The 16,557-nt window shown below is 40.9% G+C and overlaps 1 protein-coding gene across 3 annotated transcripts in view; it reads right to left on the bottom strand.

Moving 5' to 3' along the window:
- Positions 1–2,048: 2,048 nt before the first annotated feature.
- Smurf2 (SMAD specific E3 ubiquitin protein ligase 2) overlaps positions 2,049–16,557 on the bottom strand; it is a 102,687-nt gene continuing 88,178 nt past the window's right edge. For all 3 annotated transcript variants that reach the window (XM_075990322.1, XM_075990323.1, XM_075990324.1), the window contains 6 exons: positions 14,346–14,524; positions 13,111–13,248; positions 9,954–10,074; positions 6,551–6,752; positions 5,125–5,200; positions 2,049–4,813 (listed from right to left, as the gene is read on the bottom strand). In XM_075990322.1, coding sequence (XP_075846437.1) covers positions 4,714–4,813; positions 5,125–5,200; positions 6,551–6,752; positions 9,954–10,074; positions 13,111–13,248; positions 14,346–14,524 — 816 coding nt within the window. In that variant the 3' untranslated portion in view covers positions 2,049–4,713. The remainder of the gene's footprint in view (positions 4,814–5,124; positions 5,201–6,550; positions 6,753–9,953; positions 10,075–13,110; positions 13,249–14,345; positions 14,525–16,557) is intronic.

Raw genomic sequence — 16,557 nt, 5'->3', positions numbered from 1 at the left:
AATGGATAAAGCCAATGATGGTTACTGTTTGGGGTTCAGGAGCTATCTAGCCTGAAGTCCTCACCCACCATGGTGGGAGCTGACTTCGTTTTTCACTAGCCTCATCTACTTCTTGGCCAGAAGAGGTGGTCTCTACTCAGGGATGACTGGCTTCACACGAACCAGTGAGTTCTGTGTTGACTCTGCAGAGGCTGGTGATAATCTGGGTGTAGCAGTGCCTGACTTTAATCCACTTTAACCCAAAAGCCACTGAACTGATAATCTTCTGAAGCCATCAGCCTAGCCTGGCACACTGGAAAATTATAGAACTTGATGAGAAGAGCAAGTTACATTTAGGGAAGAGCTTTTCTCTTGTTCCAAGACAGGCCTTCCTAACTAGTGAAATTCAGGCTGGCCTCAACCAACCTCTCAACCCTCCAGTAGACTCCTGGGTGCTGGGGTTACCTTTTAAATAAATTTTAATTTTAAACTGGTTTGTCGGGGCTGGAGAGATGGCTCAGAGGTTAAGGGCACTGACTGCTCTTCCTGAGGTCCTGAGTTCAATTCCCAGCAACCACATGGTGGCTCACAACCATCTGTAATGAGATCTGGTGCCCTCTCTGGCGAGTAAGCATATATGAAGACAGAGCACTGTATACCTAATAAATAAAAATATTTAAAAAAAAACTGGTTTGTCTAGTTACAGTTAAAGTGTTAGCATAAAAGGCAACTGTTCTATGAAATTGCCTCATTTATCCTGTAACTAGTCTCTTGGCCTCTTGTGTGATCCTGCTCTGGTTATCTGGGATAGAAAACTCAAATGTGTTTACCCTCTATCATAAATCACAGGGGTGAACTACTGGCTACCACAAAGCAGAACTACTTTTTTTTTTTTAAATATTTATTTATTTATTTATACAATGTTATGTCTGTATGCCTGCAGGCCAGAAGAGGGCGCCAGACCTCATTACAGATGGTTGTGAGCCACCATGTGGTTGCTGGGAATTGAACTCAGGACCTTTGGAAGAGCAGGCAATGCTCTTAACCACTGAGCCATCTCTCCAGCCCAAAGCAGAACTACTTTTAAAAGAAAAGTGATCAAATCAAACTGGTTTGATTAATATACTATTAAATACCAAAAATATTTAATGTACTAGAATTTTGTTTTAGATAAAGTCAGTAAACACAGCAATGTGAAGCTTAATGTGAAAAAGTACAGCATGTTCATCCACCTGGGAGACTCCAACAAACATTTCTCCACTTCAGGAAACTGGCAAGAAAGAAACAGTACCACCCAAATTTAATTTGATGAAACAGTTTATTGGGGCTATTTACAGGAGCGCACTACCGAAGAGCCTTCCACATGCGTTCTGAAATGACAGCAGTATCACTCAAGTGCAGCTCCCCTGAAAGTCTCTCCACCTTTATTCCTTTTTTTTCCTTTCAAAACTGCATGAACATACCTTGGAGGTTTTTGTGGGCTTCCTGGGTCCAGTGAGCCTCCCTTCTCCCTCCCTCTAGGAAGAACTAGAGGAAGTAGCTAAACAACACTGTCTACAACTGTCTGTCACACATCATTGCTGTTTGCTCTGCATTTCCCAGATGTTCCATTCTGTTGCTGCCTCTGCTGTGTAGAGATTCGCAGACCACACTAGGTGAAAATGAAACCACATGCATTTCTGTTCTGTGCTTTCATAGGCTGGCATTCCATTCAGAGTTGTAACTCATCTCTCTTCATCTCGAAGGTTTTACTGTTCAACACCAAGCCACACTGGCAAACATTAGGCCATCTACCAACCCCAGGCAGACCTGGCTGTAGATACCCATATTTCCCTCCACTAACCACAGACCAGCCTCAGAAGTCCCATCACCTCACACAGTCCCCAACAACAGCTGGAAGCTCCTCGTGTGCCTCGGCAGAGAACCACTCACCTGTCTGCTCCACCTCAAGGGAGCCCTGTAAAAAAAGCTGTTTTCTTCTCATTCCAAGACTCCATGCTATCACTGTAAAAAGCCAAATGTTTTTCAAAACAAGTAAAAACTCAGTATTTTTAAAAACTTCGCTGCTGTGGCAGTGCAAACAGCATTCATTTTATTGCTCAACTTCGGCATGGGCACATACATACATACATACATAGTTAATTTTTAAAAACCATTTATACAGATGTTATTGATAAAGCTCATGTAACAAATGAGTGAAAATACAAAGAATATCAAAGCTAAAACATTCTGCAATAAATACAATGAAAATGATAAAACTTTGTTTTTAAAGTCAGTTTGAGAAAAGGGAGAATATTACATAAAGTGAACTAATTACATCTAGAATAAGCAACTCAGCATTTGGTACAATCATCATCATCCTAGTGTGAGGACATTAACCACCACACGTAGCCGCTGACAGTAAGCTACAGCTGAAAGACAAGGTGCTGCCGACCCTGCAGGCGCTGGAAGCACCTAACACCATCACCATCAGTGCTACTCGTCCAACGCACTGAAGTTCAGAGCAGATTTAGTGTTGTCAAAGAAAGCAAATTACAACAGATTTAGGAGACAAGGAATTTGTGCTCTGGCCTTTAGATGGGGATGGGAGCACTGTAAAAATACAGGGCAACGAACTGCAAAACGATGTACAGGATCCATAGCACTATCTTAAAACTTTCTGCCAAGAAATAGTGGCCTTGTAACTATTTGAGGACTACAAAGTATCCACTGGTCAGAATTAAGCTTTCCTGATGGAAAGAAGGGGGATGCTGAGACAGCGCAACTAGAGGAAGGATACGTGGAAACATATAAATATTCACATTAAACACAAGGCAAGTCCAGGTTCAAGGACACTGGGGTTTTTTTTTTTTTTTTTTTTTTTTTTTTTTTTTTTTTTTGTTGGCTTAGCACCTATTTGGAAGTAATCAGGTAATGCAATTTTGAAACTGAAATCTAAATCATGTTTTCGGATGTCATGTGCTACTGCAGACTGTTACATAGGGTGATCTCCTTTAAAGCTCTGTCAAGTCATTGTTATAAAGTTAAAAGGCACTCAAAGAGATGGGATTTGCCTGCTTTACACTGCATGGAAAAACCACTAATAGTAGCATCTCATTATCACTGCATCCCAGTCAGTTGTGGTCCTCTCCCCCTGGAGACAGGTTCTCAAAGTAGCCTCAAACCCACGTGTAGACCACACTGGTCTTGATCTCCTCATCCTCCTGCCTCTGCCTCCTCAATGATAGGATTACAGGTGTCAGTCACAGGCTTAGTCACAATTTCTATCAAGTGTTCTTCATGTCCTTGTGTCCAAGCTCATCAAAATTTGCTATTTTTATTTTACATCATGTTTAAAAATAAAAGTGCGTTGTTTTGGATGGTTGAATTTAAAACCCAATGTGATTTTAGATGGTTACAATCCCTTACCCCAGAATTTTGGTTACAGAATTTTGGTTACCTTCTGTCTGGATCACGGGATGAGCCACACACCTTAAAAACTCAACTTGAACGCTTGGAAGTCAGCAATGTGGCAGCTAGGGCTTCCACTTCCACTCCCTTACTTCTAAATGAACTCTTCAGTTTTAGAGTAAATTGTACAATAGACTTAGAGTCACTCTCACTTGAGGCAAGATCTGCTATGTAGCCCAGGCTGGCCTTGAACTTGAACTACTCCCCCTGCCTCAGCCTCCCAGGAGCAGGATCACAGGCATGGCCAGCACACCTGACTTCACTCATGTACAACATTCCCTGCCCACCATGCCCACTGCCACCTCCAGTTCTTCCAGTGAGGTAATAGCAGGGCTCTCTAAGCTAAACAATCTTTAGAGCAAAAATTTTCCTTTTAGAAACTTAATTAAAATATAAGTTAGATGTACTTATTAGAGACTTTGGTTTATAGAAATAGCATATAAAAGACAAGCTGACCCAGCAAAGAATGAAAACCCCATCACATGCAGAGAAGCTATAAAAATGCAGTATTTCAATTTAAGATGAAAGTAAATCCAAAATACCCGATCCTCTTGATTCAAGAACATGAAGATTTTTTTCTTTTTAAAAAGTTGTCTTAAAAACAGGGAGGGTAGCAAATAAATTCAGTTTAAATGGTTGTATTAGGAATTTCCAAGAAAGCCACACTTGAAAAATATAAAACCCCACCTAAGCTAGGGTGACCCACACATAATGCAAAATATAACACTCTGCTATAGAAAAACACAACTAAACATGTAAATGGCTTAATTTCATAAAGGTAATGATTCCTTTAGCCAATTGTTTACAAAGGTGGAACAATTCAAAATAATTTTATTTAGTTTTTACAAAGAGCAAGTATAGGAGCTGTTCAAAAATCATGTATTCAGTCAAAATGAAATGTGATGTGTACCGACTGCTGGAGTTGTCTTGCTGTGCGAGAGACGCGAGTCTGTGAAGCAATTTGGATAGATAACCTTTTATAAAAATAGTAGTAGTCTTTAAGTGTAGAATACTGCCTAACTCTGGAAACGCAGGGAGTCAGCATTCTTTAGGTTCAAGGTATTAATTTTTAAATAGCAGCTGAGTGTGTCCTCATGGCAAAGCATAAAGACCTTTATTTTTCCTTGAAAAGGAATTTCAAAACTGTCCTTTTCCCTCAGTGTCCTAGAATCTAAGGGGCAGGGGAGGGGGCTGCCCTGTATTCCAGCGTTCTCTGAAGCGCTGCTGAAGGAGGCTGTCGGCCCGGGGATAAATAAGAGTTCTAGGTTAAGTCCTTGGCGCTCATCATTCCACAGCAAATCCACATGTTTCTTCGATGGCTGTTAGCAGCTTTTCATAGAGCTTTTCATAGCTTTCATAGGGCGGAATGTCTATTCGATTGAAGCTGTGAATAAGCAAATCAGACTTTATCATTTGTTCAAAACTAGTCAACAGACACAGCAAGTGTGCCGTTACACAGCACAGTGGTCTTGGTGTCACAAAGTTAGAAGCCAGCAATTCTCTAACGCAGACATCATCACTTTGGGTTTGCTTACTCATTTCTGAATAACTTCAATTTTTAAGGCACAAAAAAGAAGTGCTCATCATTTCTCTTAAGGGTCCACTTATGCGGGAGAAGAATAAATGAAAAATCAAATCTGTTTAGAACTATCACCTACCTGCACTGACAGAGGAAAAGCTACAAAAATAACTCACCAAGTGTGGGCTTTTGGCAAGTTGTTCGTGCAGGCATCAATCTGGTGTATGGTAAAGAGCCGTGGGCCTGCAGCACCTGCCAGTGAAAAATTGTGGGTCAGATCACAGTAGGTACATACATCCATCTTCAACACCTCAAAATAAACTAGAACCACAGAATTGGGGAGCCCCTTGTATCCATGCACATTAACCTGGTTTTGAGATTGTAAGTGATGTGGGATAAGGCCAGGTGCTATAATATCAGCATTGCAGTCTAAGAGACCTTAACTGAGGTCCTTCTGTCAACTGTATGCCATACAAAGTCCACATCCCAGAGAGTAGGGCAAGTGCAATACAGAACACATTCTGGTTTGCTTTTTTATTGTTTTGAGACAGCATCTCTCTATGTAGCCTGGCTATCCTGGAACTTGCTCTATAGACCAGGCTGTCCTGGAACTCAAGAGATCCACCTGCCTCTGCCTCCCAAGTGCTGGTATTAGAGGCATGGAATACCACCACCAGACTTGCTTTAAAAAAAAAAAATTGAAATAGGGTCTTGCTGTGCCCTCCAAGATGGCCTTAAACTCAAGATCCTCCTGCCTCAGCTTCCAGAGGGTTGGGATTATAGGCACATGCTATTATGCCTAAAATACTCATATTTGAATCATATTTAAAAAGATGACAACCTAATGCAAATTTAGGCTTTATAACTCAAACTGAGTTGAGCAAAGAGTAGCAGTCTACAGGATGCACTTCAGTCAGTACACATTCCCCACTCAAACACCCAAGAGAACTACAATGCTAAGTAAGCTCCCCAAACAGGGAAGGGCAACACAACTTCAAGTAACTTTTGCCAGGCTTTCCGAGTGCTCTGTGGGCAATCACTGATGAGTTATGTACCGGTCTCACTTTGCGGTTCTCCCTCCTCACCAGCAGCTTTGAAAATGAAGAGCTTAAAGGTAAAGGAAGCAATGGCCACCAAATGAAGCACCACAATCATTAGCAATGTTACCAACTCAACCAAAACTCAAACAGCTCATTCCACAGAAAAAGATTCTGAAAATTGAAGGCAGTTGTAAATCGATGCTCTGAAGCCAGGCAGTGAATTCTGACCTAACAGATGGTGTTCACAATTTACAATGCCTCCCTCTATTAAAAGAAAAGCGGAGGAGGCATCCAGGTGCATAAAGGTAACCAGAAAGCGGAAAGCAGAGCGTCAGCACACGTGTTTCTACATGTAACACCCATCACAACCACAGAAGCCTTCAAAAAAGCTGCTCTGGAAGGAGCTGAGACAGGAGGTACAAAAGAGTGAGAGTCAAAGGAAATATTTATAACCACTGCACTTATACAACAGCAACATACACCAAACGCTGCTACCCCACCCTATCCTACCCCTGCTAGAGCAGATGCCAGGTATCTCCCCACCCATCCCTCAGCCCCTCACCTTGTAGTGCTTTGAAGCCCTGCAGAGGCACTCGAGAGGACCCCGTCACAAACTGGAGTAGCCGTGCCCGTCGCTCTTCATCAAAGAACTCCACAGCTTTCCAGAACCACTTGACAACATTGCTGTCTGGTGTACAGTGTTTTAACCGGGTGTTGACCTTCCAGTCACTCACATCAATTTTGCCAAGTCCACAAATAATGAGCTGTTGGAAATATTTGCAAGAGTGGTCAGCAGTGGACACCAAAGTCCTCTGAGATTTGCAGTGAGGATACCGTCAAGTGGCACACACCACCTGGAAATCTTTTCAAAGCGTACCCAACCGACCTCCATGCTGCAGATTCTGTGTATGTCAGGGCAGTCACGTCTGTACCACCTGACCCTGGGGGGTCTGTCAATCACTGCAATAGACTCTCACAAAATTCAATAGTTTCAAAACAGAATTCTAAAATCTTAAAAAACTAGACAGAAATCATGTGTTTTGCTCCTTGACATCCTGACACAGTCAATACATATGGACTGTACAAAATTATTTTGATACCAATAACACATCTCTATAGAGACTAATACTGACCTTTATACGTATAATGTAACATGTTTACTTGATTCACGTAATTGTGTTCATGACCACAGGTGGAAGTCAGAGGACAACTTTCAGGACTCATTTTTCTCCTACCATCTAGGTCCTAAGAAATGAACTCAGGTCGTCAGACTTGTTGGCAAGAGCCCTCACCTGTTAAGTTACCTTGACAGCCCACCATCTAATGTTTATAACAGTAAATTATGAGAGTTTATAAGTCATAATGTAACCTGTATAGATTTCATATACTTGATTTTGATAATCTAGCATTAAGTATTAAAATTATATATATCTTTCTAAAAATTTACACAATTTCAATAGTGATAAAACTATACTGTAAGTCTCACCCCTACCAAATAAAATCCGCCCCCTAAAAAGCTTTCATATATTTCTTTTTTTTTTCTTTTCTGTTTTTTTGAGACAGGGTTTCTCTGTAGCTTTGGAGCCTTCCTGGAACTTGCTCTGTAGACCAGATTGGCCTTAAACTCACAGAGATCCATCTGCCTCTACCTCCAGAGTGCTGAGATTAAAGGTGTGCACCACCATTGCCAGGCTCACATGTTTCTAAAACAGTGAATTCAGACCACAAAAGATGCCTCCAAAATCCTGTCCTTCAGAAGAACATCATTTACAATGCAAACTCCTGATTTACAATATAATCAGATTAAAAAGGTCTTGTGTCTCAGATGCACTCTACTTGGCCACTCTCTATGCGCCCCCTTCTCTTTGGTCATTTCATTATTCAATCACAGAAGGAATGGGGATAGCACTGAGTCAACCAATTGCTTGCAAACAGGTCTATAAGAGACTAGCAGGCCTGGCAAGATGGCTCAGTAGCTAAGAGCACTTGTTGCTCTTCCGGGGGGAAATAGTTTACCAAGGTGGATGGCTACAAACACCTATAACTCCAGGTCCAGGGAATCTAAAATCTCTGTTGCCCAGGGTACCTGCACTCCCATACATATATCTACATGCAGACACGCACAAACACTACACATAATTAAAAAATAATAATATATATATGAATATAGCCAGTAATATTAATAAATAAAATTATTTAAAAATGATTTGTAGGCTTCAAATAAGTGTGCTCTTTCCTAACCACTAGAAAAATTGGTAGAATAAAACCCTTTTTATGTACTTTTCTTTAGACAGAGACTTGATATTTTCAATCTTCACATCTCAGTCTGAGAGCTGTATTTATTATAGCCATGCACCACCACATCTAGCAGTCTCGCTGTTTCTTTCATGAAGGTCAGTATTAAGTTGGATGTGTTTCCTGTGGTACTCTAAAGGTTGGCTTCACACAGAAGGGAATACTAATAGTTCAATACAGAGCTAATTTTTTTTAAAGATTTACTTATTTATTATGTACACTGTTCTGCCTGCATGTGTACCTACACCCCAGAAGAGGGCACCAGATCTCATTATGGATGGTAGTGATCCACCATGTGGTTGCTGGGAATTGAACTCAGGTTCTCTGGAAGAGCAGGCAATGCTCTTAACCGCTGAGCCATCTCTCCAGCCCCAAGACAGAGCTAATTACTTGTTTTTCTATGGGTGTTTGAAAAGGTTCAGGGATGGCTTAATACTGCATAATTTATCCTATTTCATTTCTTTTAAATGCTTTCTAGCAAAGTGAGCACAAATCCAGCTGAATTTAGTATTTTATTCAAATGTTAAGAGAAAAAGTAATGGAATTATACTTAAATAAGCCAATTAAATCAAGAAATGACAAAAATTGGGAAGAAGGCCAGACAGCAAGACGGATCAGTGGGTAAAAACTCTTCCAGAACCACATAAAGATGCAAAGAGAGAACTGACTTCACAAAACTGCCCTCTGACCTCCACAGATAAACCATGGGAAGAATTCTAATTGGGAAGAATATTTATGTGACATGAAAAGAGAGGCCAGGGATGACAAGTAGCTTAGCTAGGGAAGTACATGAATCCCTGGACTCAATCCCAGCATTCAGAAGGAAGCGGAAGGATAGAAGTTAAATGTCATCATCACTTTAATCTCAGCACTTGGGAGGCAGAGGCAGGCGGATCTCTGAGTTCGAGGCCGGCCTGGTCTACAGAGCAAATTCCAGAACAGGCTCCAAAGCTAGACAGAGAAACCCTGTCTCAAAAAAAAAAAAAAAACAAACAAACAAAAAAAAAAAAACCCAAAAACAAATACAACCCAAAAGGTCATCCTCATCTATGTATTTAGATCCACTGTAGCTACAAAGAAGGAAAAGGAAAATATAAACTAAGAATGCTTCTCAAGGGGGCTGGAGAGATGGCTCAGAGGTTAAGAGCATTGCCTGCTCTTTCAAAGGTCCTGAGTTCAATTCCCAGCAACCACATGGTGGCTCACAACCTGGCCTGCGGGCATACACACAAACAGAATATTGTATACATAATAAATAAATAAATATTAAAAAAAAAGAATGCTTCTCAACAACAAGGGACTAGAGAGATGGTTCAGGCTTGGAGAACTTACTGCACCTGCAGAAGAGTTAAGTCTGGTTCCTAGCACAAATGTCAGGCACTAACAATCACCTGTACTCCAGTTCCAAGAGATCTGATTTCTCTGGTCTCTGAGGCTACCTGAACCAATGTGCATACACATACCCCCCCCCCCCCATTCACATACACATAAATAAGAAAGATTGCTTGCTACCCACAGAAATTCTAAAGCCCAAAATATTTTCCTACAAGAATTCTCAGGCTGTTGAAGCATGAAACTCTGAAAACATTAGAAAGCACCACTAAAGCCAGCAAGAGAGTTCCCAGACTTCCTCAGTGCACCACATTGTATCAGGATAGTAACCCACTGACCTCCAGCTCCTTCTCATCAAATGTCTTCAGCAGATGCTGTGGAATGACTTCATTAAATCCCTTCTGCAGTGCCAGGAACTGAGCTTCTATGCCTCGGAGAAATCTCCAGTTTACATAAAGCCTGTAAACATTGGGCAGGGGCATCATGTGACTGCATACATTCAGATTTGGTAATTATCATAAGTATCTATTTCAGCAACATTTTAAAGCAGCTATCACCACAATTTTAGTCCAACAGAGCTGAGACATAGGCAGGCTGCAGAGTCCTGCTCATAGGCACAAGACCCTGGGTTCAATCTCCAGTTCAGAAGAAAAGCAAAACAAACAAAAAAATTTAGTCTAATGTCTAAAAAAGTTTAAGACTAATAGGGACAAATGGATCCTAAGTGTGGAGATAATTCAACATACTTAAAAAGTGGTACCCTTCCACCACTAGCTAGCAGCATCAATGAGGGGCTCTTCAAACCAGGCCATAATGTAACAGATTTGTAATCCCAGTAACTAGGAAGGCTCAGAGGGGATCGAAAATTTAAGACCAGCCTGGGCTATAAAGTGAGTTCAAGCCAGACTGGACACTCAGTGAGATGTCTTAAATTTAAAAGAATAAAGAGGAGGGGGAGGCGGAGGCAGGAAGGAGGCAGAAATCCTTAATAAATAAATAAATTAAAAGAAAAAAGAAAAGAAAAGAATAAAGAGGAGGGTATACAGCTCAGTGACAGAGTCTTCCTGACATGTAGGAGGCCTTGCTTGCATTCAGCCGCCAGAACTGCTGACTGACTAAAAAACTCTTCAAATCAGAGAACTTCCTAGTAAACAGAAAGTCCACTAGAACTCGGTCTGAAGTTCAACCCCTACCACCAAAATTATTTCATTATAATAACTTTAATAACAGTTCTTTTAAAAAGTTTTTAATGCTTTTTTTTAAAAAAATTCACATTCATTGGATTTTGCCTGCATATATGTCTGTACAAGGGTATCAAATCCCCTGGAATTACAGGCAGTTGTGAGCCACCATGTGGGTGCTGGAAATTGAACCCAGGTTCCCTGGAAGAGCAGCAAGTGCTCTTAACCACTAAGCCGTCTCTCCAGCCCTAATATTTCTTTCTTAATTTATACGACACACGTCAACAAGAACAGAGAGTCCAATCAATTTACACTGACCATTCCTAGGGCAGGGTCATTTATTCCTTTTTTTTTTTTTTGTTATTTGCTTTGGTTTTGTCTTTTTTTTTTTTTTTTGGTTTTTCGAGACAGGGTTTCTCTGTGGTTTTGGAGCCTGTCCTGGAACTAGCTCTTGTAGACCAGGCTGGTCTCGAACTCACAGAGATCCGCCTGCCTCTGCCTCCCAAGTGCTGGGATTAAAGGCGTGCGCACCACCGCCCGGCGGGCAGGGTCATTTATGAGTACGTGAGGAGCTCTGTCCGTTTATACAAGAGAGCAGGAAAGGAGGCAGGGAGTGAATTAGCAAAAGCCAGAGCAGGTGTTGCTAGAGCAATCAATGCTCACTGCTCTCCAGAGGCTGTGAAATTGTGGAAGAGGGCAGCCTGCCAACAACAATGCATGAATACTATTATCTTCTGTGAAACTTTCCTTCTACCTTTTAGATTTTATTTTTTGAGAAAGGGTCTCACTAATAATATATGTTTTAATATGACTTGCATGATGTATAAATATGGGTATTATTGGGTCTCACAGGCTGGCTATAGGACAGCTAAAGAAAGAGAGTTGACTTCACAAAACTGCCCTCTGCCCTACCACATATGTCCTCTTGCCTCCTGAGCTCACAGGTATGTACCAACATACCCAGCTCGAGAACATTTCTATAGTTTAACTAAACATCCATATTCGTACTTAGGTGCAAGCCTAACACTCTCTTACAGAATGGAGTTGCTTGGTGGAGCCTGGGATGCCCAGTGTTTCACTTCAATCAGAAGTATCCAGCAGAAATCAAGTTAGCCAAAAGTATGCATAGACCTTCACAGAATGGAAATGAGAGATGGCGCAGCAGTTAAGCGCACTGGCTACTTTTCCAGCAGACATGGATTTGATTCCCAGCACCTACATGACAACTCACAACCATCTATAAATTCTAGTACCAGGGAATCTGATGTCCTAATTAGACCTCCATAGGTACCAGGCATGTACATGTTACATAAACATACATACAAAAAACCCCACTCATATCCAAACAAAATCAAACAAACAAAACAGGCACAAGCCAGGCATGGTGGCGCACACCTGCTATTCCAAGATTTGGGAGGTAGAGGCAAGAGAATCAGGAATTCAGGGTCATTCTCAGCTACACAGTAAGTTAAAGGCCAGTATGGGCTACATGAGACCCTGTCCCTAAAAGGGGTAGAGGGGAAGCCTAGCAGCTTCTTTTGCATTTTGGAATGTCAACATCCCATAAGAAAGAAGCCTCTCTTACTGAGAGAAAGACCAAAGAAGGGAGCAGTCTTTGATAGCACACAGGAGACCAGTGAGCTCAGGTAAAGCCAGTCATTTGAATCATCCTAGTTGAAGCCTCACATCTCAGAGTCAGAAGCCCACACCTTGGTCTCTGAGCCCCAGCCGGTGGTTTATGAAGCAGCAGTGCACCATACACACTGTTCTCTACCCAACTACCACGCCAGAAATAATGGAACTAGTCAAGGGTGGGCTTTTTGTTTGTTTCTCGAGACAAGAGTCTCTGTGTAGACCCCTGGGCTGTCCTGAAACTCACTCTGTAGACCAGGCTGGCCTCAAACTCAGGGATCCACCTGACTCTGCCTCCCGAGTGCTAGAATTAAAGGTGTATGCCTTACCACCAACTGTCTGTGCCACCATGCTTGGCAAGAGTAGGGTTTTTTAGGTTATTAAGTTCCACAGAAGTCTGTTGCAATAGTAAGCAATATTTCCTAAACACTTAGATTTTTTCCTATATTGATGTACTAGTATTTTTTTTTAATATTTATTTATTTATTTATTATGTATACAATGTTCTGTGTGTATCTCCTGCAGGCCAGGAGAGGGCACCAGACCTCATTACAGATGGTTGTGAGCCACCATGTGGTTGCTGGGAATTGAACTCAGGACCTTTGGAAGAGCAGGCGATGCTCTTAACCGCTGAGCCATCTCTCCAGCCCCCTAGTATTTTTTTTTTAATTCAAGTATTTACCTGACATATTCTTTTTTATTTTCTTCAGTAACAGGGATACTTTTGCCATTTGGTTTGAGTTCATGCTGAATAATTTCGCCATATGCATTATGTTCAACACAGAAGGTATGGTCCAGAACACCTGTGATATCATTTTCACTGGATAAGAAAAAAACATGCACAGACATGATACTGGTAAAATATCCATACACATAAAATAAGAAATATCTTAAAAACCTTTTTAAGTAACAACATGGTCTGGAGATATCTTAGTGGTAAAGTCCTTGCCTAGTATTCACAAGGCCCTAGTCTCCCTAACTTTCAAAAATCTGAGATGTGTAGGAGAACAGGGATGGGGGCTAGGAGGTATGACTGGTTCTATTATAAACCACAAACCACAAGTCATAAAGTTAGCATTTTCTATGCATATTTCAAATTTAAAAAAGTATATTAGTTTTGTAGTGTTTCTTTTGGTTTTACTGTTTGTTTTTAAAAGTGTATTATTATTATCATCTTACATGTATGGGTATTATGCCTATATGTATGTCCATGCACCATGTATGTGCCCAGTACTTGATGAAACCAGGAAAAGGCTATGGATCACCTGAAATGAAGTTACAGGTGGTTGTGAGCCACCATATGGTTGCTGGGAATCTAACCTAGGTCCTCTGAAGAGCAGATGCTACTAGCCACTGACCCACCTCTCCAGCTTTTGCTTTTGAGATAGCATACCAATATGTTTTGGAGGCTGGCCTTGACTCCAGGATTCTCCTCAGCTTCCTAAGTGCAGGCTTGATAAGGAAGAACTATCAAACACAGCTTGTATTTTTAAGATTTACTTTCATTATTAATTGGAGATATGTGTCTATGTGTGTGTGCAAGTGCTCAGAAAGGTTCTCTGGAACTAGAGCTACAGGAAGCTGTGAGCTGCCTGACATGGGGGCTGGGATCAAATTCAAGATCTGTCATTCTGCTCTTTACTGCTGAGCCATCTCAGTAGTTTCCGTATGTGCCTGTATGACTATGTAGACTGTGCGGGTGCAGGTGGCAGTGAAGGCTCAAGAGGGCACTGGATCCCTGAAACCAGACTTGTCAGCTGTGAGCTGCCTCATGAAGAGTCCTGGAACGTGAACCTGGGTCCTCTGCAAGAGCAGTTAGTGCTGTCAACCACTGAGCCTCTCTCCAGCCCCTAGCTTGTATCTTTTGAAAGGTTCAGATTCTAGCTATGATAGATAGATGTAAGATTCAATACGTACAGTATCCACACCAAACTATTATGAAGGTCTGGATCAACTAACTCCATGTCGTCTAAAGTAATTGACTTCCCAAGCAACTGTTTATAAAAAGGCAATGTGAAGCCACCATCAATATAATGTCCATGGAAGACAGCCATTCCCATTATTCGTCCAACGAAGTGGAAATAAGATAAATGTTCCTGAAATGGAAAAAAAGGACATGATATAAATACTCAAGTTAGAAACTACCCAGGAAATTGTCTTAATAAAAAGTAAATATTTAAGCAACATTTTTCCTTTCTTCATCTCCTTCCCTCTCCCTCCTTTCTTGGTTGTTTCAGAGACAGGGCCTCACTTGTAGCTCAGGCTGGCCCTGAATTTAGGATCAGGGCCTTATTTTCTCCAGTGCTGGGATTATAGATATGGGCCACCACGCTAATGTCTCTCTCTCTCAAGGCAAAGACCCTTTAAAAAAATGATTCCTTTACAACCTGTGCAAAGCTACTTGCACATACTTTTCTCTGAGTATCTTGTCAAGGAATAAAGCTTTTAATCCTAACACCCTTGCTTCCTTGACTAGCCAGATACTGAACTTCAGGACACTGGATCCAAGAAATGGATCTGGTGTCACACCTGGATCAGTCTGTCAGCTACTGTTTAAACACAAAGTAATTAGTCCCTGTAGGACTAGTCCACACTTGGACATACAAGGATAAGAACAGTATGCAGCAGGAGTACCTATGAGGAGGACATCAAGGTGATGAGACCCAGGGGTCTGTGTCCACTCCTGGGAAGCACCCAGCAAAGGTCAACTGATAATCAGATGGGCTGTAGTGAGCTGCCCAGGAAGCAGCTTCACCTCCAAGTCTCTTTAATAAAGAATTGCCTGATGAGCCAACACCACCACATATAGACACAACTGTTCTTTTGCCATACTGTTTGGTTGATTGGACAGCTGTATTTTTAAAGTCTTTTGCTTTTTCATTTAGTAATTTCTTTCATTTAAAGTAATTTTTAATCTCATCTTAAAACATGTTTTATCTTAAAATATTTATTTTTAAATAAACACATGCTGTCTTTAAAATATTTAAATAAACATAAGCAACAAGAACATTAAAAGTCACCCATAATTTAACACCCAGAGTAAATGATTATCAGTTTTATGACATAGACCTTCTAAGGTTTTTTCTTACATATATCTACCAAAGCTGTATCATAAAATGAACACATGTCTTTATCACACATCGTCTTAATCTCATGCTCCTTAATTTCACAGTATGTCCCTGTGCCCCTGTGTGAAAACATAACAGATTTAATTAGAAGTAACTACTAACTTTTGGAGGGGAAGCTGGTTCTGGAGATAAACCTAGGGCCTTATAAAAGCTAGTCAGGCTTACTACCCCTGAACAATAGCTCCAGTACTTAACTTTTAAGTATTTAATAATAATGTATTATAGGATTAAAAAAGCATAATTAAATGCTTAATATATAGGGTCTCAAGTAAGTCTTACAACCTTTTTCTAAGGTGCAAAATCTTTTTATTAATATTTAACAATAAAAATAATTAAGGTTTAAGGCAATGAACTTGCCCACAATCACAAAGATAGTAACTTATATAACAAGAATATTATTCTACATCTTTTGGAGCTTTTTCTTTTTTTTTACAGAAAAGGTTTCCTACCACAGTCGAAGCTGCCCTATAGCTGTGTGTAAGGGCCAGGCTAGCCTAGAACTTGTGTCATTTCTTGCTTTGGTCTGGAAAGAACTCGAATCTCAGGTAGGAACCTACACACCTGGAGACTCCATGTCTTTCTAATTTCATCAGCTATGTCCTTTGGTTCCTTTCTGTAGTTGGAGGCCACTTGTTCATTCCCAGCTTCCCAGACCGAAACAGTCACACAGAAACTGTATTAATTACAACACTGCTTGGACAATACCTTAAGCATATCTCTAACTCTTAATCTTAAATTAACCGTTACATTTCTGTTTTTATATCTTACCACAAGGCTTCCTCTGGCGGCTCCATGGCACCTCACTGACTCCACATATTCTCTCTCTATATCTCTTCCAGCCTGGCTATATTCTGTTAAGCCATTGCCCGAAAGCAGCTCCTTTATTTCATTAACCAATAAAAGCAACACATGTACAGAAGGACTTCCCATCCCATCTTTACTTGGTCTTACTATGCAGTTCAGTCTAGCATCTATCTTCTAAGTGACATGATACGCCACCA

The sequence above is a fragment of the Microtus pennsylvanicus genome, chromosome 11 (assembly GCF_037038515.1).
Source record: "Microtus pennsylvanicus isolate mMicPen1 chromosome 11, mMicPen1.hap1, whole genome shotgun sequence".
Classification (NCBI taxonomy): Eukaryota; Metazoa; Chordata; class Mammalia; order Rodentia; family Cricetidae; genus Microtus; species Microtus pennsylvanicus.
The sequence above is the reverse complement of the archived record's forward strand: the minus strand, read 5'-3'. Positions and strand labels throughout refer to the sequence as shown.